This window comes from Lampetra planeri, chromosome 27, assembly GCF_965212315.1.
Source record: "Lampetra planeri chromosome 27, kcLamPlan1.2.h2, whole genome shotgun sequence".
NCBI lineage: Eukaryota > Metazoa > Chordata > Hyperoartia > Petromyzontiformes > Petromyzontidae > Lampetra > Lampetra planeri.
In genome coordinates this window covers 9988423-10012396 of record NC_136133.1, presented here as the reverse complement: position 1 = coordinate 10012396, position 23974 = coordinate 9988423, and the positions used below count along the sequence as shown (strand labels likewise).

The following is a 23974-nucleotide window of genomic DNA, read 5'->3' as shown; positions in this document are numbered from 1 at the left end:
CCCTTATATCTCCCCAGATGTGGCTAAGTCCTGCCTCCAGCCACACCCTCTCGTGGAACTTTCGAGCAGGTTCCTGGAGTATCTCGGCTCACCCCACCTTTGTCCCAGATACATCTCCTTCTCTGATTATTTGTAACCGTGCCTGTGATTCCCCTTCCAGGCCAGCAGGTGTCACCCTGTCATTACACGAGTGAGCTTCTTGGGGAATTCATTGCACTCCAGGATCTTCTTTATCTGTGGTCCGATGAAGACACCGGCTTTGACCTTTGCCTCAGACAGCTTAGGGAAAAAGTCTTAAATGTACTTGAAGGCTGCCGACTCCTTATCTACAGCTCTGACAAATTGTTTCATAAGGCCCAATTTGATGTGCAGTGGTGGCATCAGCACCTTCCGGGGGTCCACCAGTGGCTCTCACATGACGTTGTTCCTCCCCACAGAGAACTCGGTCTGCTGTGGCCAGTCCCGCCTGTGGTAGTGCACCTTGGTGTCCCTACTGTCCCAAAGGCAAAGATAGCAGGGAAACTTGGTAAAACCACCTTAGAGACCCATCAGGAATGCCACCATTTTCAAGTCTCCGATGACCTCCCAGCCATACTCATCATACTTCAAGCCGTCCAGCAAGGTCTTGATGCTGTTGTAATCATATTTAAGGTGAGCTAGGGGAAGAGACGGGTACTTGTTACCATTTATGGAATGTTCTAGAAAATAGGTAAATTTCAAAATACTATCCTGGTTACAAAAGCAAAGTTTGTGGGGAATAATAGCTATTTTCTGTACTTTTGAGGCATAACCAATTAGGAAATAACACTTACTATGCAGGAGCAAAAAACATAAAAAAAAGTGTTACAGTGCAATGCGCAATCTCAGCAGTTTTCAGCGCACGTGGCCATATTCTATTAAATAAAAACCATCACCTCTGTACAGCGCTTTCATTTAACTTGGATCATTTAACTTGGTTTGTAGCAGAGGGAGCCAAACATTCCAATAGATGAAAATTATTAATTTGGGATTACACACAGCAGCAACATTGCCGAACTGCAAAAACTTGGCTGGATTTTCCTGAATAAGTTTATCGAGATTCAGTGAGGTTTTCCTGGGTAACAAGCACAATAACAAAAATCAGAACTGGCTGGTTCAAGCATTCATGCATCGCACGGACACCAAATAAAGCGCTTTAATCTTTATCAAGTGATTTTCAAAGAACATTTATTGCCTCCTGATCCACCACCAGTAGCACAGGCCAGCAACTTACGATTGCGTCATCAGTGCTTGTGTAGTGATACTAGGAATAGGAGGCACTCTATTAATTATAAGGGGTAACCATACTTCAGTCAGGACAGCTAACAAACTGCCTGACAACGCTGAGGTGAAGACGGTGACGAAGACTCCAGCAGCCCGACGGGATTCCACTCCAAGCAACAGTCCCGAACCATCGCTCGGGGTCCCCTTTTATCCTCCTGGCGTGGCCTCCCTCTGCCCCCAGCCACGCCCCCCTTCTAGAACCTACTAGTTGGTTCCCAGGCTTACCTCACGTGCCCCCTCTATCACCTTTGCCCTACATCCCGCTCTCTGCTTATCGCATGACCTGCTTGACAGGGCTGCTGCAACCGCAGATCCCTTTCTCTGCCAGCAATCAGCACTATGCTCCATAGGGACCCATTCCATGTCACTACACTTGTAACAAAAAAATCCACTCTCCGAAAAAAACCCAAACTTGACAGGCATAAAATCCCTCCAAACTCCACACAAGAGCAGTTTTAGTACGAGACTCTAGACAAATATATTTTGAGAGAACTCCAAAGTGGGTTTGGAATAAAGCCTCAACTAGTGTAGCATTGGGTTGTGTCCCCAGTTAACTGTGGGTGAGGTCGTTTACAGCTTATGGGTTGGGTACCGGTCAGATCACGTTAATTTACCACTTTATTTGCGAGTGACCGACGTAACATTTTCTTATCTTCTAATTTTGCGTCCACAACTATCTACTCCGTCTTCATAGAACTTTCTAGAAACTGGGCATCACTGTTTCGAACAACTTGAAATGTACGTTTTCACTTTAACTTTAGTCCAATAAATATTTAGACTCACTTACATTACAGCGATGATATAATATAATGAGCAAAGTAGACTTGTCACGTGTGGTTAAACATTTTCCAGAGTTCGTATTTCAGGCCTTTTAGATTTAATGGAAGTTAGTGCATTACCACTGCGAGAATCACAGAATCACCCAAACATGCTATTGAATTTGGTTGTCGCGGATCATATCGATTTGCGGGTGAGATGGTGGTGTTGAAGTGGACAGTCATGAGCCGGGTAGTCTTGGGTCAATAGGTTAGACCTGTGGACTCCACCACAGCCTTTCATCCTAATTTTTCAGTGCGTCTCAGTATGGCTCAAGTTTGAATTCCTATACCAGTTAAGAGTCTGACTTCCACACCAGTCTAATTGACCTTCTAAATCAAACAATGATTGACCAAGTATTGAACGTACCCAGATGCAGGATCCTTAATACGTACCTGGAATTGCTCTGAAATCTGCATCACATTCTTGTCCCAGGTCACCAGATTTGTCACTGGTTTGCGTTCATATTGCATCGCTAGGATTTGGCAACACTGGTCCGAGAACAAAATTCAAATCTATTATTTGTTCATCGCAAGTTAAGACGTCGCTATCGACAATAAATACGCACGACCCCATGCCAGCCGGACCTGCAATTCAACTCCTGTATTAAGCGTTTTTGGATCGTGGATATTTTTTACAGCACGGCGCCATGTAAATACAATATATACTGCACTAATGAAGCATGCAAAGTGGTAAGACTTGACAGAGCTATTGTCCCCACCACATCTAAAGTCTCATTTTAGTTGAACCGAGATTGGACGAAATCACCGCACAAAAAGGTAAAATCAAGTGCATATTCATTTGTGTGTCCTGCGTGACCCAAAATCACCCGCATTGCGGGCTTGTTCTGTAACCAGAACATTGTGTGCGTGCGAGAGCCTACGTGCGTCTGTGTGTTTTATTATTTTGGTTTAGAAATTATACACGAGTGATGGGCATATCTATGCTCTGAATATGTGATGTGTGAGTGTGTGCGCGGTGTGATGCGGGTGCATAAGAACATATCGTGGTCAGCTGTACTTAGTTTTATACGCTGTTTGGTATGTTACAAACATGAAACGGTGTGGACTTGGTTCTTTAATGTGGTGTGGTGTGCACAGTGCGGTACGTTGCAAACGCGAAGCATGAAGCGGTGTGATTGGTGGACCTTTCACGGGGGTGAGATCCTGGTGCTTCGGTGACGTGTCGTGTGGTGTCGTGCCGTGTGGTGTCGTGCCATGTGGTGCCGTGCGGCTCTCAGGCCACCGTTGTAACGGTGGCGTGGATGGCCTCGGCCACGTAGTCGAGGTTGTGCGAGTTGAGGCCGCACATGTTGATGCGCCCCGACTTCATGAGGTACACGTGTTTCTGTTTGATGAGGAACTCCACCTGGGCGGCTGTAAGGCGAGGGAAGGGGGCAGAGGAGAGAGTGAGATTAACACGAGGAAGCGATGCACATAATTCAAACTTAATGACAAAAGGTCGAGCTGGGATATTTAGTCTAAAGAGTCCATTAAGATAGTAAAAAATAAATAAGACATTTTTTTAGCTTGTTTTGCGAAATGTCTATGAAGACAGTATTATTCCCTCTCAGGGCAGTTTTATTGACGAATGTGTCAAGGTTTGATAGCCGTTACATAAGTTAGTAGTTGGGTAATTTATTCATAATATTCGGAGCCTAGCCGATGCGAGTCCACCTGCGATGATTTGTGTGTGTAATTGTGCACTACGCAGAGAGTTGCAGTACGCTTGCACGTACTGAATCTCAGTACGTGCAAGCGGTTAGCGTTAATTTTATTTAGAGAGGCGTATCGCGCTGCTGTTTTTAAAGATATTGAACTGTACTCACCGCAGAGAACTGGAGCGACATGACCGCGCTCTATGATACCTGGCAAGAAACTGCTACACGCCCTCCCGCATGGCCTTTTGCTTCCGATTCCGTTCCGATAACATAAACGTATGGAATCGGAAGAAAAACAGTACACGTACGTCATCGGAACGGGAAAGGGTTAAGGGTTTTGTGCTGCATCTTGCTGCTGCATTCTTTATGTTTGGGTGAAAATACCACGTGGCAAGAGGCATCTGATGCGCCATATAGTTGCTATAGGCAAGGTGAGGGTACATGTGATGCAAAAGCAGCTCGGGGATTGGACCCCAAGCCACACGTGCACATTAGGCCACGTCCAGACAGCAGTTGTAAAATCCATGTTTATGGGCCCCTCTTCAGGTGCTAGATTGGCTGAAGTCTGGTGGCAGATTGAACAGTGTGGTGCTTGTGTGGCAATTGGGCTGATGGTGTCTTTTTGTCACCGTTGTAGAGATACAAAGGCTACCCAAAAGAGCACTTTCAAACAAAGTGTTGCCGTTGCATGGCCCACTCGTGGTCCCGCTTGGTGAAGCTGTTCAGTCACCTCAACCAGCCGTGTGATACGCAAGGCGATGGGAACTAAACTTCACATCCATCATCCTCCAATAATGTATTTAGCCACCCTGTCCTCTCGTTACAATCACGGTGGGAGACACAAGACGGGACGGCTACAGGAGTAAATATATGACTGATATGTAACTCTTTGGTTCTTTCTTACCGAAAGGACCAAAGAGTAATTCCTGCAGTCACGAAAGCTCCAAATTAAGTTTGACTGATATGTAAGTTCGATTGGCTGCTGTTGATGATGATTACTGATGATGATGTATATCGCCATGTGGTTTTTTGTGGTTGTACGACGGTGTATTTTTTGGTTTGATCTCGTGCTTTACCGGCACAATGTCCAACGTTTCACTGTGTGTTAGGGAACGCTTCGGAATGTCGGAATATTTTTCCAAACATTTCAGTAAAACCCGGCAGCGTGGCAGGCAGCGGTGATGCGTTATCGGTCTTAAAGGGCGTGGGACTCACGGTTGAGGCCAGTGTAGCTGAACATGCCGATCTGGCGCGTGATGTGGTCCCAGTTTCCGGGTGTTCCCAGGCTCTTGAGTTTCTCCCGCAACTTCTCACGCATCAGCAGCACGCGCTCCGCCATCGTGCGGACGTTGTCCTTCCTGTTCATGCGTGCATGCAGCATGATCAGACACAGCACCAGTCGTCGTCATCATCATCATCATCCATAAATTCAAGATAATCTTTCCCCCCCCAAGTATATCCTCATCAGCATTATCAGGAGACGAAGATCCATTCTGAACGTTGGTAGAGCAGTGCGACCCTTCGTGTTAGGGAACAGCCCATGGAAGCAGACATTACTGAACTACTTCCGAGGCCTTCATCCAACATTGGATATCATGAGTGTCCATATAAGCGTATGTGGAGCATAGAGGGGGAGCGTCAGTGCAGTGCTACGAATCTGGCAACTCAAGCTCAACTCCCGCTCATGATCAATAAGTGGCGAATATTTGAACTGGACCTGGATCTCCGTTAGATTGACTCAGCCATAAACAAGTACCTAATGTGGTGTGTAAACATCAGCAGTGGGCAGACAATGGCAGCCGAGCATGGTAATGAACACCCACTCCCTGGTGTGTTATGCTGACCTTCACTGGTGCACACTAAAAGCACTTGCCACAACAGTCTGTTTTAGACTATACAGGGAATTTTTTTCTGTCTCTGGTTGGAGCTTACCACTCGGCAAATAGCGCGGGGTTGTTGAGCGTCGTGGCCACGATGGTTCCCCCATGGTGAGGAGGGTTGGACCACAAGGGCCGCACCACCATCACCATCTGGGAGATGATGGCCTGGAGGCGCGTAGGGTCACGTGCAACCACCACCAGGTTTCCCACACGCTCGTCTGCACCACACACATACACACACAGATATATGTATATTAATAAACATACATAGATCCCTCCCCCATAGCCTTAACAGACTTTTGGGGCAACTGCTGTTAACGAACACATTTCCCCTCGACATCAAAAGAGGGGGGGGGATGATGCCAAGCCCATTTACAAGTGATGATGAAATCCTTGCTTGCAAACTTCATCAGCGAGCCGAGATCAGGCTATTGTGGGTTTGAATGGGGTCCTAGATGGATGCTTACACCAGTGAAATTCTGGCAGGCGCATCTTACTGATAACACGGCAATAATCAGTGGGGCAGATGAGCTCCATGGTAGATCCTTGTGTCAAGGATATGGGCTCACATTTGTTGTTCATCAATATGTAGTAAAGCAAATGTTCTTTCTTGGACCTGGCATGCATCAATGATGTGTGGATGCGCCTATGCTGGAACAGTGTTGGCAATTACAAGCCCACGGGCTGCGCATAGGTCTAGCAGCCTCCTCACGTTATTAAGTGATCTGACCATGCCTCCACTCTGGCCCAGGTGCCTGTATCATAACCTACTTGGGAACCAGTCACCTAATATTATAACTAAATTCCGAGTACCTGGGACAGGTCACACAGAGAAGGCATCAGACTCATCAGCTTTGTCTGTATCCCTCCACTGATGTAAATTTTCTGTGGGTGCATAAGCCACCACCACCATATACATACGCACACGAATACACACCTATACACACACAAGCATGAACATACATACACTTGCAGGTACACAGATGCACACACGTACACAGACTCACATTAAACTAAACTGAACTTTTCATTTTACCAGGTAAGGCCCACTGAACTATATAGCTCTTTGTCAGAAGCAACCTGGCCACAAATGATAGCTCAAATAAGTGGCTTATCATGTGTAAATGTATTGCAATACTGTAAACGCATGGTTACAAATGTGGAGGGAAAAACCGGAAGACCCAGATAAAAATCCACGCGACCACGGGGAGAGAGACATGCAAACTCCAAATATACAGTAGACATTAGGGGTTGAAATCGAACCCACAACCTCATGTATATTAGTGGAGGTAGTTCATTTCTCCTAGCTACCATGGCACCACAACAAAGACACACCACATCCCTCTACCACAGCACCGCCCCCCCCCCTGGGGCTCACTGTAGAGGCCAAAGTTCTTGCTGAAGGACTGAGCACAGAGGAGCTCCATGCCGCGGCTCACGAAGAGACGCACGGCGGCCGCGTCGCGATCCAGGTCTCCCGAAGCAAAGCCCTGGTACGCTGAGTCGAAAAATGGGAAGAGCTGCTTCTCCTGTGCACAGAAAGACAAAGATTCGCCCGCCACCCCCGTGTGGCCTTAATAGACTGTTGCTGCAAGCGTTGTTAGCGAGCACCTATATAGGCCCGAGGGGGCCCGCATAGCCAGCATCACGCCCGGCCGCCTTTGTCTTCCGAGTGCTGATGTTATGATACCGCACCAGGTACAAATTTTTTTAACAGCCGAGTTGACTTAGTGGAGGCCCTGAGACCGGTTCAGATCTTTAGCCACTATGCTGCTGTGGCCGTTACCTTGACGACGGTAAAGATGCGGTCCCACTCGGCCGGTGTGGGGTCCGTACCGGTTGGGTTGTGCGCACAGGCATGGAGAAGCATCACGGAGTGTGGAGGAGCTAACTACACACACACAGTACACACACACGGATAAACACACAGTTCACAGACACAGGTCAACACACACAGTGCACACACATACGCGTAAACACAAACACACACGGGTAAACACACAAACGGGTAAACACACTTTTGCACGTATGTAGCCAATCGTATACATACACGGGTGGGTACATACATAATAACGATGGTGGAAATGATGGTAGAGATGACTATGGTGGAGATGGTGCAGATGGTGGAGATGGTAGCGTTGATCGTAGAGATAGTGGTAGTGGTGATGGCGATGATGGGGATGGTAAAGATGATGGTACGAATGGTGAAGATGGTGCCGATGAAGACAATGGTGCTGATAGTGAATATGGTGGTGGTGGTGGTGGTGATGGTAACCGTAATGGTGCCGATGGTAAAGATGATGATAATGATCCTGCCAATGCTGATGAGAATGCTGGCGGCAATGATGGTGATGCCGTAGTTGGGCAAACACACACACACTGCACGTGACCGGCCGCCTTTGTCTCCCCACCTCGAAGTCGGCGATGAGCGCGTCAATGGCAAGTCCACGCTTTTCGGCATCCCAGTAGCGGTATGAGCGGATGTCAGTGAAGCCGGCATCCCGGAACACGGCGTTGTGGTTCTCTGAGCGAAGACAAAGATCTCCCGTGAAGCCTTCAACAGACTGTTGGGTAAAGGGCTTTTTTGAGAGCACCTATGAAGGCCAGCAATGCACACTGAACTGCTATTTTAATTTTACCAGGTCTTGCCCCACTGAGCTATACAGCTCTTTTTCAGAAGCAACCTGGCCACAAATGATAGGTCAACCAAGTGACTTATCGTGTGGAAATGTATAGCAGCCAGATACTCTAAACGCATGTTTACAAATGTGGAGGGAAGGGGAAAAAAAAAAAGAGGTCCTGGAGAAAATCCATACGACCACGGGGAGAGAGACATACAATCTCCAAATACACATGACCACACTTAGGATTAGTGTGGTCCCTAACATGTATGGCGAGCCCCTGTATGGTGTGGCAAGCCCCTGTATATTGAGGCCTTGTGCGTTGTGGCAACGCCCTATGTGGTGTGGTGAACCCGTTTAGCGATGGTGTTGTTGTGACCCCGCACCCCACGTGGGTGAGGAGACGTAGACGGGCACATTGGGTGTGTGCCATCGCTTTAGGAACTGAGCTCCCACATGGAGAGCGCCCGTGCCTCCCAGAGCCTGCACCCCACCGGCCTGCACACGCATCCAGAGAAATAGAGAGATGCACAAGACGCAACGACTCCACCCTCGCCACACCCCCCACACACACTCCACAATGTCACCACAAACAGACTACACACACAAACCATGCCATCACCACACACACTCCAAAGACAGAGACAAACATCCCCATATAGTTTAATATGTAGGCTTTCGCGACCAATATCATCTATAATACAGGTTTTTTGGGTTAGTAAGGTTTGTCACGTAAACAGAACATGCCAATTCGTTACTAGTACAGCACACCTGTGTGTTGGAGAGAAAATCCACAACATATAGCCTTAATAGACAGTTGGGGCAAGTGCTGTTAGCAAGCACATTCAGAGCGGTACAGCGCATGAGGGGGTGGGTGAGCAACACCACGGCCGGCAGCCTTTGTCACTCCAGCGCAGATGTTTACACATGGTGCCAGGCACTTGTGTAATGAGCGACTTACAACACACGTCTAGTAGAAGGCTTCTTATTTAGTAAGAACACACAGGGCGATACACTTCGTAACGCGGCTACACCTAGGCTGTCCAAACACGCAGCCCATCTCTGTCCTGCGCTATGCTGGCTGGTTGACGAGTGTAGCGGCGGCGACAGAGCTGGTCTTGCAGAAGAACAGCCACGTGGTCGAAGGTGAAGAGATGACGATGGCAGCGACGCAACCAGGACCCAGACCCCACACTAACAGCCCCGAAGCTCTGGTTCGGTACGCCTTATATCTGCTTGGCGTGGCCAAGCTCCACCTCTGGCCACGCCCCCTTTCTAGAACCTACTAGACCCTTTGGGATGGTTCCCGGAGCTTCTCGACTGACACGGCCCTTCACCTTTACCCCAGATACGCCCCTTCATAATAAGGCATTATGTAATGCAGCTATAACCGTAATTACCCTCACAGGCCGGCAGGTGTCACCCTATCATTACACTTGTATAAGGCCGAGTCGATATAGGCAAGGCCCAAGACCGGTTCAAATATTCTTCACTGCTAATGGTCGCGAGTGGGAATTACACTCGGGTCGTTAGCTTTGTAGTACATTGTGCTAACCACTGTCACTGCAAACAAAAGTAAAAATCTCCCATATAGCCTCAAACTACTGTTGGGGCAAGTGCCGTTGGCGAGCACCTATAAAGGCCGGCACGGCACGAGTTGGTGGGTGACCAACACCACGTCCGGCCGCCTTTATCTCCCTAGTGGCGATATTTACACACCGCACCAGGTACTCATTTGAGGTCAAGTCGACCTAGAAAAGGCCCAGAACCCATTCAGGTAATCGTCACTGGCATTGGCCATGAGCGGGAATCGAAACCAGGTCACCAGATTCGTAGCGCAGTGCGCCCACCGCTACCACACGACCGCTCCCCTACACTGCGTCACTGCACCTCACCATGCACGTCCCTCCATCCTACCAACACACGCGCATGTACCAACGCACCCTGCCCTCAGCGATGGCGATGCTGTCGTGGCCGAGGGTGATGGCAGTGGCGGCGCGCGTGAACGAGGGGCTCCCCACCACAGGCAGGTACTCGTGGTCAAGGACGCCAGCCCCCATCTGCTGCTCCACGCGCGCCACCACGGGCAGCACCCAGGGCAGCCCCTCATCCGTGCGGTACGCTGCACACACGCGGACGCACACACAGGTTTAGACGACGATCCCCCCCCCCTTGTGTAGCCTACCCAGGCTGTTGGTGCGAGCGCTGTTCATGAGCACCTGTGAAGGCAAACATTGCACTTGAGTGGGTGGTGTAGCTTGCACAACGCCTGACCAAGTTTGTCTCCCAAGTGGTGATATTCACATACAGCCCCAGGTACTCATTTAAGGCTGAATCGACCTTAGGAAGGCCCGGGACCAGTTAAAATAATCACCACTGATGTTGGCTGTGAATGGAAATGGAACTTTGGTCGGTGAGTTCGTAGCTAGTACACTGCGCCATCACAAATATAGACAACAGCCACCATTCGCCATGCTAGGTGCACTTTGAGGCCATGTGAAGTATCAAAGGCTTGCTGACAGGTCATGGGACAGACCAAGGTGATATAAGTTGACTGACCGATGCACTCTACTGTATGAACTTGCGTTTTAGCCTCCCAGTGCTCTGCTTGTTGTTGTGCGCATCAATCCTCTGCTCTCCGCTGTTGTTTGAGGCCAACTACTTACAACTGTCCAGTAGCGTCCTTCACACGCCTCCGCTGTTAGTACCAGTCACTGGAAAGTCTAATAAGCTTCACATCCTATTGTGCCACATCAGCCCGGACAGAGAATATGGCACCCACCCAAGTCTGAAACCATATTGGGGCTCCGCAAATCTCTGTTCAGCGTGCTTGACAAGGTGATGTTGAAAAATCCTTACCAGAATGTGAGATGATCTAGCCCATGCCTTACAATCAATCTGGGCCAGGTGCTGCGTCATGACCCACTCGGGAATTAAAATAACACAAAAAGATTACTATACTGAGGGGTTACTTTCGCCCACACCTGGGACAGATCATAGAATGCATTTGACTCATCAGCATCCCTCCACTGATGCTCATATTCTGTGTGTGCCTAAGGCCCCACTCCCACCCTTCCTTGCCTCCTGCTGATGGGGAGGCACGCCCACACGAGCCTGGGACTCGCAGCTTTCCAGATCTCGCCATGCACTCCAATACCCCCTTCATTCTTTTGTTCAGAAAAACAGCCAAGTGGAGAACTCTCCACCCATCATGGTGACTGGAGCCAGAACCAGTCCACCGCACCTCTTGTATTCCACAGAGGTCCGGGTGGTACCGGTCCAGCTCCCGACAGAAGAACTGCATGTTGTCAGCCACAGTGGTTTTTTATATTTCTGCAGGAACCCAGAGGGGGAGGGTGAAGTGGTTCAGTCTCTTGGTTCCAAATGAGGTTTGGAGAGTAGAGGGGTCGGCAACCTGTGGCTTCAGAGCCGCATTCGCCTCTAAGGACTGCTTCATGACATTATTTATTAAGGACCACAGTCTCGTATTCACATTGCATTGCGGCTCCTGAATTCGAGTTTTTTAAATATAATTATTTTTTTAAATGGCTCTTCTTGTTATTTCAATTGACGACCTCTGAGCTAGGAAATGTCATATAGGCACCTGTCTCCCTGCGCCTCTGGTACAAGCAGAGTTTGAACTTTCTGTGTTTTTAGTGATTTAGTTGAAGGTGGAGGGTGTTACCAGCCCCTTGCACAGCTGGACGACAAAAGGTGGAGAGCTGTACGCCTTTTGGCGTGGTTTAGCACCAATTGAAAAGGAGGCTCAAAAGAAAGCTGTCTCTGGTGTGGACCAATCAGTTTCAAGGACAATGCATATTTTATCAAAGTGTGTTTTTTGTGTGCATTTTGACCACAAGTATTGTGGTTAATGCACACATGATTCCTTGTAAGAAGATTTCAGTTTTGTTGCCAGAAAAATGGGGGAAAACCCTATCATTATATTTTGGTACTGGCAAAGGAAGTCTAATTATTGAAAACAATTCTTAGGCTGTACCAGCAGCGTAGCGGGGTAATCCTAACACCATGTGAACAACCCGGAGATCCAAGGTCACCCCTCCGACAGAAACATCACCACCACATCTCCAGTCATCAATGTCTTCATCACCATCACTGGCACCAGTCTCCATTATTATCAAGGTTATCATCCCTGACACCACCCTACCGTCGGTACCAGCATCTCCATCATTATCAGTCATCACCACCACTATTACCCCTGTAGCCATCACGCGAGCTGGGAGCAATAAACCCAATAGCTGCCGACGAGACGACGGGGCTTGGATAGCAGTTCTACTGGGGAGGTCACAGGGAACATTTTGAATAAGACTGACTTCCCTATGGTAAGTCTCAAATAGCAAAATAACGTTATACTAAACTCAATACTAAAGTTTTGTTCATACTGGATCATCTTTACGGGTAATCATAACGGGACAGAGTAAACACATTTACACTTACGACCTTGGATGAAAAGTATTAAAAAGTCAAAACACACAAACACAGATGTAATCTCCCGAGTGCCCAGTAAAAACCTGCGTGACTGATCTGTCACAGCTGCACCAAGGAAACGTTGAACTTTGAAGCGAGTGGTGAAGGGGGTTGAACTGGCAATCTGATCTTCTGAGCTGGCAAATCCGAATCCTTTTAAAGGCAGTGTCACTGACCAAAGTCTTGCGCTGCCAGTATCATCAACTAACGTGACAATCTGATGGGAAAAGGTCCCAGACTAAATAGCCCCAAGTGACATGAACGCATGGACATAGCCCTGCAGACTGAGAACTTGGGTTGCCACCCGTCCTGGTTTTCCCCAGGACGTCCTCTTTTTTTTCCTGGTAGCTCCAGTGGGAGATCTGTAAATCTCAGTGGGATATTAAAAATCCCAGTTTTTGTCAGCAGCGTAATAATAGCAGAACATGCTCCATGGACAGAAGCTTCCGTCCTCACTCTGCTATCCAGACATGGAACTTCCTTCCAGAACACACTGTCGGCGTGATAAACACCCACAGTATCCCAACCCTACCCGTAAGGAGCCATCCATTTAGTACGTACGCAAAAATCTGTCAAAACTTGACCCCTCCCCCCCTCCCTGTACGCACTCGTACTTTTTACACCCCCCCCCCCATGCGTACGTACGCTTGACACCCCGCCCCCCGAATCCTATAGAACAGCCAATATTTAATCCACACAGAAACGATAAAGGATTAAATCTTGACTTAAAGCTTTCGTGACTGCAGGAATTCATATTCTTCGGGTCTTTCGGTAAGGTCACGTAGATAGGTTCAAAATGAAAATAACAAAAAAACTAACTTAACTAGCTGTGATGTTCCCATCCTATCACCTTCCGATGTTAATTGTTATTTTCGGCTCTCTGATTTTTTACATTAACAGATTAAATTTCTCACACGAACATAGCCACCTCGGTGCGTTCGCCATGGAGGATGGTCGGCGATCTTACATTAACGTGCTCATTTTTACTTGGCAGCCCTTTGATTGGTGGAAAACCCACCACCGCCGCAGTCGCTGGCCACCACTTACAATAACACTGGCTGCTGATATTTGGGCTACAACCATTTCAACCCTTTATAAACAGTTGCCTTTAGAAACTAACCCCCCTTTCCTGATGACGACCGCTTGTGTTGCGATCGAAACGTCGTTTTTTGTTATTTTCTTTGAAACTATCTACGTGACCTTACCGAAAGACCCAACAAATAAGATCAAGGATTAATCATATTAACGTGTTTAAGCAGATAGTCCACCGCCGGACGATATTTCTAATTTGAAGGCGAATATAGTAGACATTATTATCGAGGCTTCACCCTCCCCCACCCCGTTTCCTATACGTACTTACATTATCATTAGTCACCCCCATACGCAAGCGCACGCATTTGGGTTACCCCCCCCTCCATGCGTACGAACTAAACGGATGACCCCTAACCCCGACCCACCTCCCATAGCACACTCCCGGCGCAGTGCATCACCCCGAATTCGATAGAGAGCGGCCCGTAGAAGTGGATATTAGATAGCTACCTCCGAGATGCGTTCAAGTGACGTCTCGTCGCCACAGTAAGGGCCCAGCACTTTCCTACACTGCCTTGCCGCGTGAGAGTACCGTAATGCCCGTTTGCGAGACAGTCCCATCGATATTCTCGGAGGAACTTAGCCAAATGAAGTGTCGAATCAAAGACCTGTATGTGATGATGGATTTGTGCGTGCAATCATTGGTGGCCAGGACAAGACTATTAACTCACTGCATTAGTGAATCTCGGAACCACCTAGTTTTGCCAATTACTTTTGAAACACATTCCTGCGGAGGGAGCTGGTAGGAACGTTGGGTTGCTCGGTCAATGGCCAGGGTCAACGGCGGCGTGGTGTATTCCGCAAATATGCCCGACTGAGGGCGGGCACAAGCCGGCGTGAGTAGATTAAACGCTGAGTTTTATAAGGGCACCACGGGGTGACCAGCCCCTCCCCACTCAGCCCCACCCCTCCCACCCCCCACCCAGCCCCACCCCTCCCACCCCCCACCCAGCCCCACCCTCCTCACCCAGTCCCTCCCTCCCCACCCAGCCCCTCCCTGCACGACGGACGGACACAATAATCCCCTGTGGGCTGGTGTAACCAGGAGGTTCCTACCAGTATTAGCGTTTTCCTTACACACCTCAAAACTTGTTCATGTTTTTGTTTGTTGCGGTTGCACCCGATTCAAGAGCCGAATGGCTCACATGGCTATTACCAAATAAATGAAACCGAAAGCACAGTTCACACACCGCACGTCCCAATTACGCCTCGACATCTACACCACACTCGCCCCTCTCCTCTCACCCCGCACACGAATACAACACCCCATCCACCACACCACAACAGCTGACACACTCCCCACCAGACATACGCACAGGCGCAGATCGCTATTCACCCCTAACCGATTAACACGATTTGCTACGTACCGTGCGAAAGAAGTTCAACGTATACACCTCACCACGAAGTGGATAGCAAACCTGTCAACCCCTTATCAGTGCCTACCTTCTTACAGACAAATTTAGACATCGTCACCCCGTGCCCTTAGAAATCTTAACGTTCGTCCTACAAAGTCCCATCACAAGGGAGAAACACAACAGACAACATTATTTTGCCCGTATTGAAACGGCTAGACGCAGTATGAACCTGAACACTCAATTTCCCTGTACAATAATACGGGTAACCCGTATGGGTTGACAGGTATGGGATAGCCCCCATACACCTCACGGACCCCACCACCCCACCACTCCTCCCACTATACACAGCTCTCCCTCACACTCCACACCATACGACCCCGAAAACAATCGGCGTTCATCATTCAGTGGCGTTTGTGCCAGGCTAGGTACACTTTGAGGCTACGTGAAGGGTTCAAAGATCGCTGACAGGTCACTGGACAAACTGCGCTTGAGTCGCACCACACCATGACAACCACAACACGCCACCACGCACCTCCCACGCCGAGGTTGACTTTCTTGGGGTCGGGGTCGGCTTTGAAGTCGGCCGTGAGTTGGAACACGGCCACGGGCGGCGCCAGGGGAACCTCCGAGAACCACGACTGAGATGACATCGCAAGGCACGGGGGGGGACGTGGAGGAGCGAGTTAAGCGGTAGCGGCAGCGGCGGCGGCGAGCGACTAAGTCCAGCGAGGCTGCAGCAACTTCACACCGCCCCCTATTTACCCGCTCCGACTCGATGGGCGTCACCAGTCGGCCATGTTGTGTAGGGAAGCAGAGAGCCCAAATCTAGCCACGCCCCCCATCGTGAACGCGAGGGTTGGGCGGTGCGCAGGGCTGTAGCCGCCACGCTGTCCCCTCACCAAGATGGCCGCCGTGGGGTTGTCGCGCAGTGATGATGCACGGGGCGGTTGTGACCTCCGATGGCGTTGGGAAAAGGACGCGGGGATTAAATGTCGCCGTTTGGTGCTTGTTTTTTTTTATCGAACACACATGTGTTACAGTATTATAACATCGGGGATCGATGAGGTTAATCGATTCGATTTCCGCTCACCGTCACAGACGACACCAGCAGCGTGACGATTATTTGAAACCGATTCTGCCTCCCCAGGTCGACTCGGTCTCGTGCGGTGAGTGAAACATCGCTACTGGGGAGACAAAGGCGGCCGGGCGTGGTGCCGCCCTTCATAGGTGCTGCTCGCTAACAGAATCTGCCCCAACAGGCTGTTAAGTCGATAAGGGGGACCCTCGTCTGTGTTGTGATTTTAATGCAATGTGTTTTAAGATCCCACTTAAGGGGGCACTTTAAACAAATACAAAGCCCCCTGCATCGCGGGATACAAAATTATTAAGCAAAACAATGTGCGAAAAATGTCTTACGAGGCAAATATAGAACAGAGCTTTAACCTTAACGAGTGCCAGAGGTCGTGGAGTGAAGGGCGAATTCCTATTGGTCGTCGCTGAAATCTCGCGAGGGCGAACTGACTAATGATGTGGCTGGACAGGAAGAGCTGACCAATCACCTGGCACGTTCATGGGGGGGCGCGGTGACCTAGGAGTGCTGTGATTGGCTGACGCCACGAACCAATGGGCGGCACCGTTGGCGAGGCTGTGCATTAACATGGCGGTTCAATGTGACCCCGGCGGTGCCGCATTCAGAAACCGTACCCCGGATAGGCGGCCCCGCCTGACGGGAAATCAATATGGTCCCATTGATAAGCATAGAGGGCCAGTATGATATTGAATAACAAAATGAAATAGATAAACACCGCGAATGGCCCTGCGTGTCAACAATAGCAGCGACATAAACGCGATGGTTATATTGCACACGCAGTGCACGTAATCACTCATAGCAGCCCTCGCGTTTTGGCGTTAAGTAAAACTCAACAGATTTGTCCATAACTGCCATAAAGAGGACCATTCCCCGAAATGTCTGATTGTTTTCCTTTTCATGGGAGTGTTCAATATTCTGTATCCTCCCCCCACGCAGATGCTTGATTATTAAAATGTTTTATTAAATTAATTAAACTATTTTGTTGGTTTCACCTTTCATATCAAAGCAGTATCGCCAATTTATGCTGAGTTTCGGCTGTAGTTCTTGCCAGTTTCACCTGCGGCCGTCTGGAACGTTCTCCCTTCCGATACCGTACTAGGAAGCCACTGGGAGCTACGCACCTTTAAATCTAGATTGAAAACGAATTTCTTTAGAACTGCCTTTTGTTTTTAGTTTGTTGTCCTTCCCCCGCACCTCCGATTAGCACGGTTAGCTGCATAAGGTGTGGAAGAAGTTGAATATACATGTACCACGTTCTGCTTAAATTGTTTTGACTGCTCAAATTCCCGACAATTTCTGCCTCCCCCCTTACTCTACAGTGGCAGATGTGAATTCCTATTCACTCATTTCAGGGAACTTATTCCGTCAATTACTTCGAGAATTCAATATTTTACACAATGTTATGATCAACCATAATCACTCATCCACATTAATGAAGTCAACTCATTCCCACGTTCACAATTTTACTCATTTAGATGCGTCCGTCACGAGGCGAGGGTTGTTTGACCATATTTCATCACGCCAGTCAATTGTGTGAAAGGGATCGCAGTTCGTCTCGCCTCTCAATGGGAACCTGGCCGATGTGGCTCCTCACATCGACATGGCTATCAAGCTGCTTTGATACATTCAGGCAGTGCCCCGTTGAAAAAGAAACACAAAACAGGCCAGACATGTTCTCAATAGTTTTGTATTCTAAAAACAAAACTACTGGCTATAACAAAACAATATTCAAGGTAATGTGCGGAATCAACTGTGATCATTATACATTCATACTCGTTTCCGCCATGAAAACGTGGAATGTCCACCATTTTGTCCAGGACCACCATTGGTTATTTCAGGACGTTTTGTCTCCCCCCCCCTCCCCCACCAGGTTGTAACTAGATGTTGTCAGCGGTGCCACGAGACGAAGGATCTATTCTGATTCTCGCACAGCGAGATGCACACAGATCTCCACGCTCGAGAAGGGCCCGCAGAAGAGGAAATCAGTGCCATCTCTGAGCCATCACATTCAACAAGTGACCTCTTCTGGTTCATACTGTAGGCTAAGTGTTCTTCACTCATTTTCAGGGGGGGGAGGGGCACTTTCGCTGATAAGACATCAGTGATGGCCGCCATTGGGTTTGAAAGCATGATGGGATGTTTTCACTGTGTATTGTCTGGGGGTCGCACTAAAGGACACCTGGGGCTGCCAGTGGCCCACGGACCTTGCAATTAAGAACACTGCAACAGGCAATGGTGGATATGGGTAGAAATTAGGCAAAACGCGTCACAACGCCGTGGTGGGAGTGAAGATTTGAACCCTGTTACTGCGTTCCAGAAGGAATCGATGATTCATCTTTATTTTTTTCCTACCCCCTAACCTTCCGCTAACTTGTCAGGTTTCCATACTCGTTGCATGAAATTGATTTCTCTAAGACGATGGTACTTTGCAAGCCGACTGGCTATCAACAAAGATTCCTTCACAAAGCCATCCATATATAGACACAATTTCAACCGAGACGACGGTTTTAAACTCAGAAATCATTGGAAAGATGTCATCAACCACTTTGGGTCATGACTTTATTTGTGTTTTCTGGTCAGCCTCTACTGTCAGCAGTGTGAATGTGTGTAGCGAGGTGCAATGCCCCCCCCCTCACCCCCCATCTATGCTGCCCTCTCTCTGCCCCCTTCCTGCGCCCCATTGTCTGCTCCGACATTAGCGCTGGCTGACTGGCTGCCCCGCCCGTGCTGCTTGCGCAGCTCTCGTCCTCAGCCCACTCACTTTGGAAACCCTTATAAGCAGTTGCATTTGGAGGCTTGCCCCCTCTTTTCTCTCCGCCTGATGAAGACCACTTGTGTTGCGATCGAAACGTCGTGGGTTTTTTGCTTTTATTTTTCAATTTATTTTTAATTTTAATATTTTTATTGTGGGGTTTTTGCTTTTATTATTTTCAATTTATAAATGTAAGATTTTTTTTTAATTTAATTATTTTTATTTTAGTTTTCTATCTACGTGACTTTACCAAAAGAACCAAGAATATGAATTCTAAACATATTTTAACATTTAAATGCCTCAGCCACAGCAATTTGTGGTAAACACTTAAGAATGGTTTGTAACGATTTACCGGTCACCCCATTTTAAATACCACGCAGGCATTGGCGCTCATTATTCACCAACCATTTCATGCGAGCCTTGATCCTGAGCCAGGGGCATAACAGGCATAACTTAAAGCAGATGCAATGTCAACCCCTGTCACTGTGGCTGTTGCACGATTCACGAATTTGTGCATTCTCATGGTTTTTTTTGTGCTGTGGTGAATGGCGTTTAAAAAAAAAAGGTATTATATGTTGCGGTTAATATTGCTATCGTTGACCAAATGCTGTGTAGGTTTTCGCAGTTGTGATGTGCTGCTCTACAATGCGGGTTTGGCTTGCGCTGCGCTTCTCCAAGATCTGAAATCAGGGAGCTCGCAGCAGGTGGAGTGATGTCAGGACAGTGCGCAAAAAACATGCGTTCAACCGAATACATGCATCGGAGAGAGCTATTGACAGTAATTTACATATCGATATTTTTGCCATCATCTTTTTAGCAACCAGGTCCAGCCGAAAAGTATTTGCAACCAGTCGCGGCTCCTGCAAAATCTCTCAGGGGGGGGCAAATGTCTGGATGATTGATAAGGATAAGGTCCACCCATGCAAAGGATAAATTAACAGCTTAAGCATGTAAAGGCAACTTCACTTCTTTAATATTAATGAAAAATAAAGTGACTCTTACAATACATCTTGTTTGTTTCTATACTCATGTTTCTTTTATTAAAGATTCCACTAGGTGGCGACAAATAATGTTGTTGGATGAAACGTGCTTACGTTTGATGACGTAAGCACGTTAGTGCGAGCCCTCCCGGAAGCCATAGAGAATGCATTGCAGCGCCCCCCCCCCCCCGTTCGAAAAAAAACATCTTTGAATGTAAGTCTATGGGACCACTCGGGGCGGTTCTCAGCCGGAGGGAAATCGCCCAAAAAGAGGCGGTACTCCACAGAACGTAGCATGACGCTGATTGGACTATATCCAGAGGCACAGTGACGGCTAGCGTGACTCTGTGGTTGAATGACATTGGTGGTGCGTCGCCCAATCGCCCTAATGAAGAAACCGCCCCTGTTTGCAACGTCTGTGAACAAAGAATGGGGCGTCACGGTGGCTAGAGGTTAACTACCTCGCCTGGTATGCAGGAGTTCGATCCCAACCCTGACGCCTGCTGTATATTTGGAATTTGAATATTCTCCCCGTGGTCGCGTGAATTTTTCTCTGGGTCCTCAGGTTTTTCCCTCCACATTTAGAATCAACATGTATTTGGCTGTGATAAATTTCACATAAGCCACTTCGTTCAGCTATCATTTGTGGCCAGGTCGCTTCTGAAAAAGAGCTACATAGCTCAGTGGACCTCACCTGGTAAAATAAAATAAATGTAGCAGCCCTTGAAAATAAGTCATTGGCAATGTGTTATGTGACTTGTACAAATCACTCATTATTATCTGTGTAGTGATATCGCGGATGTTACTGTGTAATGCCGGCCCGAGAGGCACGGCATGCGATGTATTGACATCGTGGACACCACATGTGGGTGCAGTACCGGCCCTAGAGGGACTCGGGGAGCGCTGACTGGCAGTGCTGAATGGCACCACGCTCTGCGTGCAGTGCCGATCCCGACAGAATAGGGTGTGAGTGCCGGCCATGGGAATGGGGTTACTAAGGGCCATGGCACTCTGGTTGACCACGAAGGACACGTGACCGGTAAAATCTACACAGGGCCTCCAGGTGGGGGCTAGGGGTGGTCACGTCTCAGGTCCGAGATCCTGCCCCAAGATTCTCGAAGGTGGTCGTGGCCAAGGGCAGAGCCAGCCATGCCGCAGAAGATATAAGCTGGGTCCCCGAGAGGAACTGGCTGCTTTTGTTGATCCTGAAAAAAATCTACATTCTACGTCCTACAGACTCTTCAACACGTGGACCTGGACTCGAGCTGTGGTCCGGTCGTAGCTAATTACGGTGTAATTAGTGTAGTTAGCCTGGTGGTCCACCACCAGAGCTTGTTATCTGGTTAAAGGACAGTTACCCCTTTGTGTTGGTATTAATAAATGTGTTGCCTCCAAAGTGAACGTCTGCAACTCAGTTGAACTCACTACACCTGCATGCTTGTAGATCAGGCGTGGGGTGGATAAGGCTGCCAACTTTATTTAATTTGGCCCGTGTAAACACGAGGCCCACTGCTTTGAAATGGCTTGCAAATTATATTTACCCATAACTGCATCTTAGTCGCACTAATGGGGTATTATAGGGGTGTAGTATTTAACCTGACAACTGCTTCCTCAGTCAATTCTGTTACTGCTAGTGGAGTGAACAAAATACGTCATGCTTGTTTTGTCACGTCCCGATTATAACTGTGATTTAATGTAACCTATTAGTTGTTGCCTATTTTAACTTGAACCACTTTCAGTGCATCCCAAAATGTTAAGTTTAAATTTTATTCAGTTTAACCAGTTTAGAATCCAAGAGACCAGGATGAGTCTCATTTGCAAGAGTGACTCGGGGAATTATTTTGCCACAAGGGGGCTATGATTGCTGCTGCTGTGTGTATCATCATAATTGAGTAATTTGTAGTTTTTCAAATTTAGCACATTTGGACCTGGACGCCAGCACACAATGGCATACTCTCGCAAATGATTGTCCGATGATCCCTAAGGTCATAGTAGCGGTATCACGGTTATCACCCCCGCAGTAATAATCAGGGCAGTCGCTGGATTCGAACCATGATCCTCTTGCAACAAGCGGCAACCGTTCTGTCGCGAGGCCACGTTACCGAAAACACAATACATTTCTTCCATGAGATATAACGGCCATGAACCGCTCACGAGTAGGGCAAGTCTTTTGTAGTGTATGTAGAAGATGCGTATACAGTATGCCCTCGTTATTTGGAAGGGATACGTTCCGGAGATGGCTCCGAATGGCAAATTTCTCGAATATTGGCTTATGGCATTTTTGATGGGCTGTCATAATACATAAACAAGCTATAAAATACATGAATATTATAACGCAATTTTTAAAAATAATAAACAAAGTAAATCTAAATAAATATGAAAATATATCATAGTTTATAAATGAACTTACTTTAAATTATGATGATGCTGTGCATCATCACTCTATCTCATCACTTCTCTATCTCCCTCGAGGCAGTGGTGTAGAGTTCCAGATGCGATTTGCGGATAACCAAAATCACGGGTAACAAGTTCGTGAATAACGAGGGAATACTGGTACGTCCTTTCGATTTTCAAAAGAACTTGTGTTCGCATAAACGGCACTTAAATTGGACAAAAAAAGAATTGAACTAGTACATAACTCACCTTGCAGGCCCACATTCTACTGCTTGTAAGAACGCTGCCGGAGTGCTGGATTGTAATCGTCAATGCTTCTGTCAAGTGTGTTGACTTGTGTAGAACATTCTCTGGATGTTTTGACTTCTCAATTTCTCTCACATTTCCTCCCCCACTACTCCCCCTCTCTGGTACATATCATGCTCAATTCTCGAGGGATGAAGTCATCAAAATAAAAATTCTGTCGTGGTCATGTCGTGTGTCGATATATCAGGAGGCGTCCTTTCTTCTGTTGCTTTATCGGGCGAGTGTAAGTCAGCTGCTGTTATATCAGCTGTAATGTCAGCAGAAGTTATGTTGGGTGTTGTTATGCCATCTGTAGTTATGTCATCTGTAGTTATGTCAGCTGCTGTTATATGAACTGTAGCTATGTCATGAGTTATATCAGCTCTAGCTATATGTCCTGTTAAATCAGCTGTAGCTACGACATGAGTTGTTATATCATCTCTAGCTACATCATGTGCTATTATATCAACTGGAGCTACGTCATGAGGTGTTATACCATCTGTAGGTATGCTTTGTGCTGTTATGTCAGCTGTAGCTACATCATGAGCTGTTATGTCAGCTGTAGCTACATCATGAGCTGTTATGTCAGCTCCAGCTATGTTGTGTGCTGTCATATCAGCTCCAGTTATATTATGTGCTGTTTTGTCAACTGTAGCTATGTTGGCTGGTGTTTCATCAGCCTTCGCATTGCCGAGTCCAGTTTTAGCTGGAGTGGTTGTGTCATGCGTGGCCGTGTCGGGCGATGTGGCTACAGCAGCTGCGGCTGTGCCTTCCGCGGCTGCATCATGCACTGGCGCCTCTGCTGCCGTCCAGTCGGCCGTGACGACATCTTCATTATCCCTGTATTCGGTAATTCGCGGAGTGCCCTGAGCAACTCCTGTGTCAACACCACCACCGCCATTGCCGCCACCACCGCCACCATCGCCACCATCCGCTTGTATGATCAGTATCGTCATCCGCTCTCTCGTGGGTGCTGTCACTGCATGCTCGGCAGGACCTGCGCAAGATGCGGCGAGGTGCGGCAGGGACGGCCCGAGTGGAGGTGGAACTGGGTGCTCAGTGGTGCAGTGGTGCTGCCGGGCTGATTGATGCCGGAAGGAGAGGGGGCAGCTGGGGCAGCAGAAGGCCAGGCCTCCTGCGCGCACCAAGAGACACGAGACATTCCACCACTCAATCATGCACACCGGAGGAGCAAGTTCTGTTAGCGGGCGCAGGTTAAGGCTGCCATGACGCAACAGGGGGTGGGTGTGGCCAGAAACCAAAAT

General features: G+C 48.1%; 2 protein-coding genes and 1 long non-coding RNA gene across 11 annotated transcripts in view; 1 reads left to right on the top strand and 2 right to left on the bottom strand.

Annotated features, from left to right (window-relative positions):
* Nucleotides 1–1189: 1189 nt before the first annotated feature.
* GOT1 (glutamic-oxaloacetic transaminase 1) lies at nucleotides 1190–15968 on the bottom strand. The gene is made up of 9 exons (XM_078607480.1): nucleotides 15741–15968; nucleotides 10223–10401; nucleotides 8666–8777; nucleotides 8070–8182; nucleotides 7445–7549; nucleotides 7037–7187; nucleotides 5711–5876; nucleotides 4994–5136; nucleotides 1190–3494 (listed from the first exon to the last, which is right to left on the bottom strand). The coding sequence occupies exons 1-9, from the start codon at nucleotides 15856–15858 to the stop codon at nucleotides 3355–3357; spliced, it is 1227 nt and encodes a 408-aa protein (XP_078463606.1). The 5' UTR covers nucleotides 15859–15968; the 3' UTR covers nucleotides 1190–3354.
* On the top strand, nucleotides 15781–20058 carry LOC144728148 (uncharacterized). Its single transcript, XR_013587489.1, has 2 exons — nucleotides 15781–16374; nucleotides 18169–20058. It is a non-coding gene; the product is annotated as an uncharacterized LOC144728148 (long non-coding RNA).
* Nucleotides 17968–23974, bottom strand: part of LOC144728146 (uncharacterized) — a 26153-nt gene continuing 20146 nt past the window's right edge. For 8 of the 9 annotated variants that reach the window (XM_078607475.1, XM_078607469.1, XM_078607472.1 and 5 more), the window contains one exon: nucleotides 17968–23844. In XM_078607475.1, coding sequence (XP_078463601.1) covers nucleotides 22871–23844 — 974 coding nt within the window. In that variant the 3' untranslated portion in view covers nucleotides 17968–22870. The remainder of the gene's footprint in view (nucleotides 23845–23974) is intronic. The other variant, XM_078607477.1, reaches the window with a different exon arrangement.